Source organism: Propithecus coquereli, unplaced genomic scaffold (genome assembly GCF_000956105.1).
Source record: "Propithecus coquereli isolate 6110/MARCELLA unplaced genomic scaffold, Pcoq_1.0 Scaffold10, whole genome shotgun sequence".
Lineage (NCBI taxonomy): Eukaryota > Metazoa > Chordata > Mammalia > Primates > Indriidae > Propithecus > Propithecus coquereli.
The window spans coordinates 7128414-7130770 of record NW_012133858.1 but is presented as its reverse complement, the minus strand read 5'-3'; the positions used below and the strand labels follow the sequence as shown (position 1 = coordinate 7130770).

At 41.9% G+C, this 2357-nt stretch overlaps 1 protein-coding gene across 1 annotated transcript in view; it reads right to left on the bottom strand.

The window, feature by feature from the left end:
* Positions 1–594: 594 nt before the first annotated feature.
* The window catches only part of IQCG (IQ motif containing G), a 47080-nt gene continuing 45317 nt past the window's right edge, over positions 595–2357 (bottom strand). The window contains exons 8-9 of the mRNA XM_012641219.1: positions 2161–2262; positions 595–720 (exon numbers count right to left, since the gene is read on the bottom strand). Of these exons, the coding sequence (XP_012496673.1) occupies positions 595–720; positions 2161–2262 (228 nt within the window). The remainder of the gene's footprint in view (positions 721–2160; positions 2263–2357) is intronic.

The following is a 2357-nucleotide window of genomic DNA, read 5'->3' as shown; positions in this document are numbered from 1 at the left end:
GTTGCTGTGAGCTAGGCTGACGCCACGGCACTCTAGCCCAGGTGACAGAGCAAGTAAGACTCTGCCCCCCCCCAAAAAAAAACCACTAAAGTGATAATAAATCTAATTGGCAGGCAGGAACCAACATTTATTAAAATTTTACTGGGTGTGTGTTATGCTAGACACTTGATAAATGTCATCTTGTAATTCCTTCTGAACACTTCACTTTTGCTCATAAGAGGCTGACAAACTGGATAAAATCAGAATCAGAGACATGACAGGAATTACTGAAGTTTTAATGCATCACTGTAACTAAGTCCACAAACTGTTTTTTCTGGTGAGAAACAGCAAGAGGAATCTTCACAAGGCTGCCAGAAACACTTCTCAGCAAAATTCAAAATATGAGGAAGCCCTAAATTGATGGTGTAAACCAAATGCAGGGTTTGAAAACTAATACGACAGGCAAAGTGAAGGCAGCAGGCTTCCTCTGGGAATGTCTAAGTAGGAAGCAACCTGTAGGCGAGTTATCTGTGATGGTGCAAGATGCTGCGTACTCCCTCCAAGTCCTCGTTCCCGTCTCCAGGACACCAGAGGAAAGGACAAACGGTAACTTGGTCACTTCTTGCCTTTCCGCTTCTCCTTGTCTTTGCCTTTTGAATCCTTGCCATCCTCTTTGTCCTTAGGCAGTTTGAAAGCACCGATTTCCCTCCTTACCACGGTGCCTCGCCACCAGGACTGGAGCTGGAAGAGAAAGGAGGAGCACGACTTACAGTACACCTGACAGGCTGCATTCTTTCCACCTGAAGGGACTGTCCGATAATGCAACTTCTGTCTGAAGAATGGTCTCCATCTGGGACACGGAAGTGGCCAGGCCCCTAATCAGTACAGCGATGCTCCCCTTTTGTGCAGGACCCAGAGCTTCAGCTCCGGACTCAAGAATGAAGTTCTCAAGGAATAAAAATAAAAGGAATTGGAGTAGGCCAATTTTTCCTTATACTTATATGAGACCTGACTTCCATGTTCTGTTCCCTTAATGAATGTCCCCGTTCCCCATACCAAATAACTAGCTGATCCCAAAGTAATGTTATGTACTGAGGGCAAGGACAAAAGCAAGCACTCAGTCAAAAATGCACAAATAAGTCTAGATGACTTCAATAGCTTCCTGGTGCATTTCATATCTTCAGTGATTCATTACAGGGTCAATTCTCTTACTTTAAAAAAGGATTTAGATGACTCCATTGAATATCTTAGTTAGATTACAACTGTTCTCAATGCAGTCTAGGCTACTTTAAAATCAGACTAAGCCCCGAAGACTAGAAGCAAATCCACTAGTGAAAAGAAAACAAAAGTGGTCTTCAGCTAGTCCTTACATCTTTGCTCTAAGTCCAGGAATCCTGACAAATGGAGAATACCATAGAAGCTTGATAAATACTTGCTATGTATATATGTGACTCTCTCCTAATGGAAAGCTCAAACTTGGTTTGGATACCTGGTCCTGAATGTACTTTAAAACTGACTTTTTCAGTACGCCCCCCAGTGTACAACCCAAACTACAGTTTGCCCACTAGGGTCTCAGCCTTCAGAGAGAAGGGCCATTCTCCAGACAACAGTTTCAGTCCAGCTGATATTATTTTTGCATTACAGTTTTTGCTTGAAAATATTTTGCAGGATCTGTGACATGCCAGTTTCATCAGCATTAATATACAAAAGTTCACACAAAACTAAACTCTATTTTTGTCTAAGCTGCTGCCTATCCCTTCCACCTTTTTTAAAAGGAACTTGTATCAGAACCCAGCAGATAGTCTGGCCTGATTTATAAACAGGATTATAAGAAGCAGTAGGATATTAAAAAGAATCGTTCTGTCCAGAGCTGGTTTTGATTAGAAATAGTATTCTTGTATTTGACCTCTAGACCTAGGTTTTGCTTCCACTACTAACCACCTCTTTTTCCCCAGATTAAGAGCTGGGGGCATGTCCTTTTCTCTGTTAACTGTCTCCCTGCACTATGGACTGTGGTGTCACATTCCAATAATAACAAAAGGGGATGCTTCCTCACAGATCTCCTGTTCTGTGGTAAACTGCTGTGTGTTTGATACATGAATGAGAAACGCTTTGTGTTCCTCAGTGTTAGGCCAGCTATGGCACTGATCGGGTCCCAGGATGCTGATTATAGTTTTCTACCTTTATGATGCTCTTTAATTGCAAGATATCCTGTTCTATCTTCTTCCTGCTCTTCTCCTTTTCTACACGATCTTCAATGATGACCTGTTCATACTCCCTTATCTGCAAAAGTAGACATTAATCATGTTATAGTACTCTCTTGGCTAAGCTGTGGCCCAGCCAGCCCTGCACTTTTAATATAAAATTTTAAAATAAAA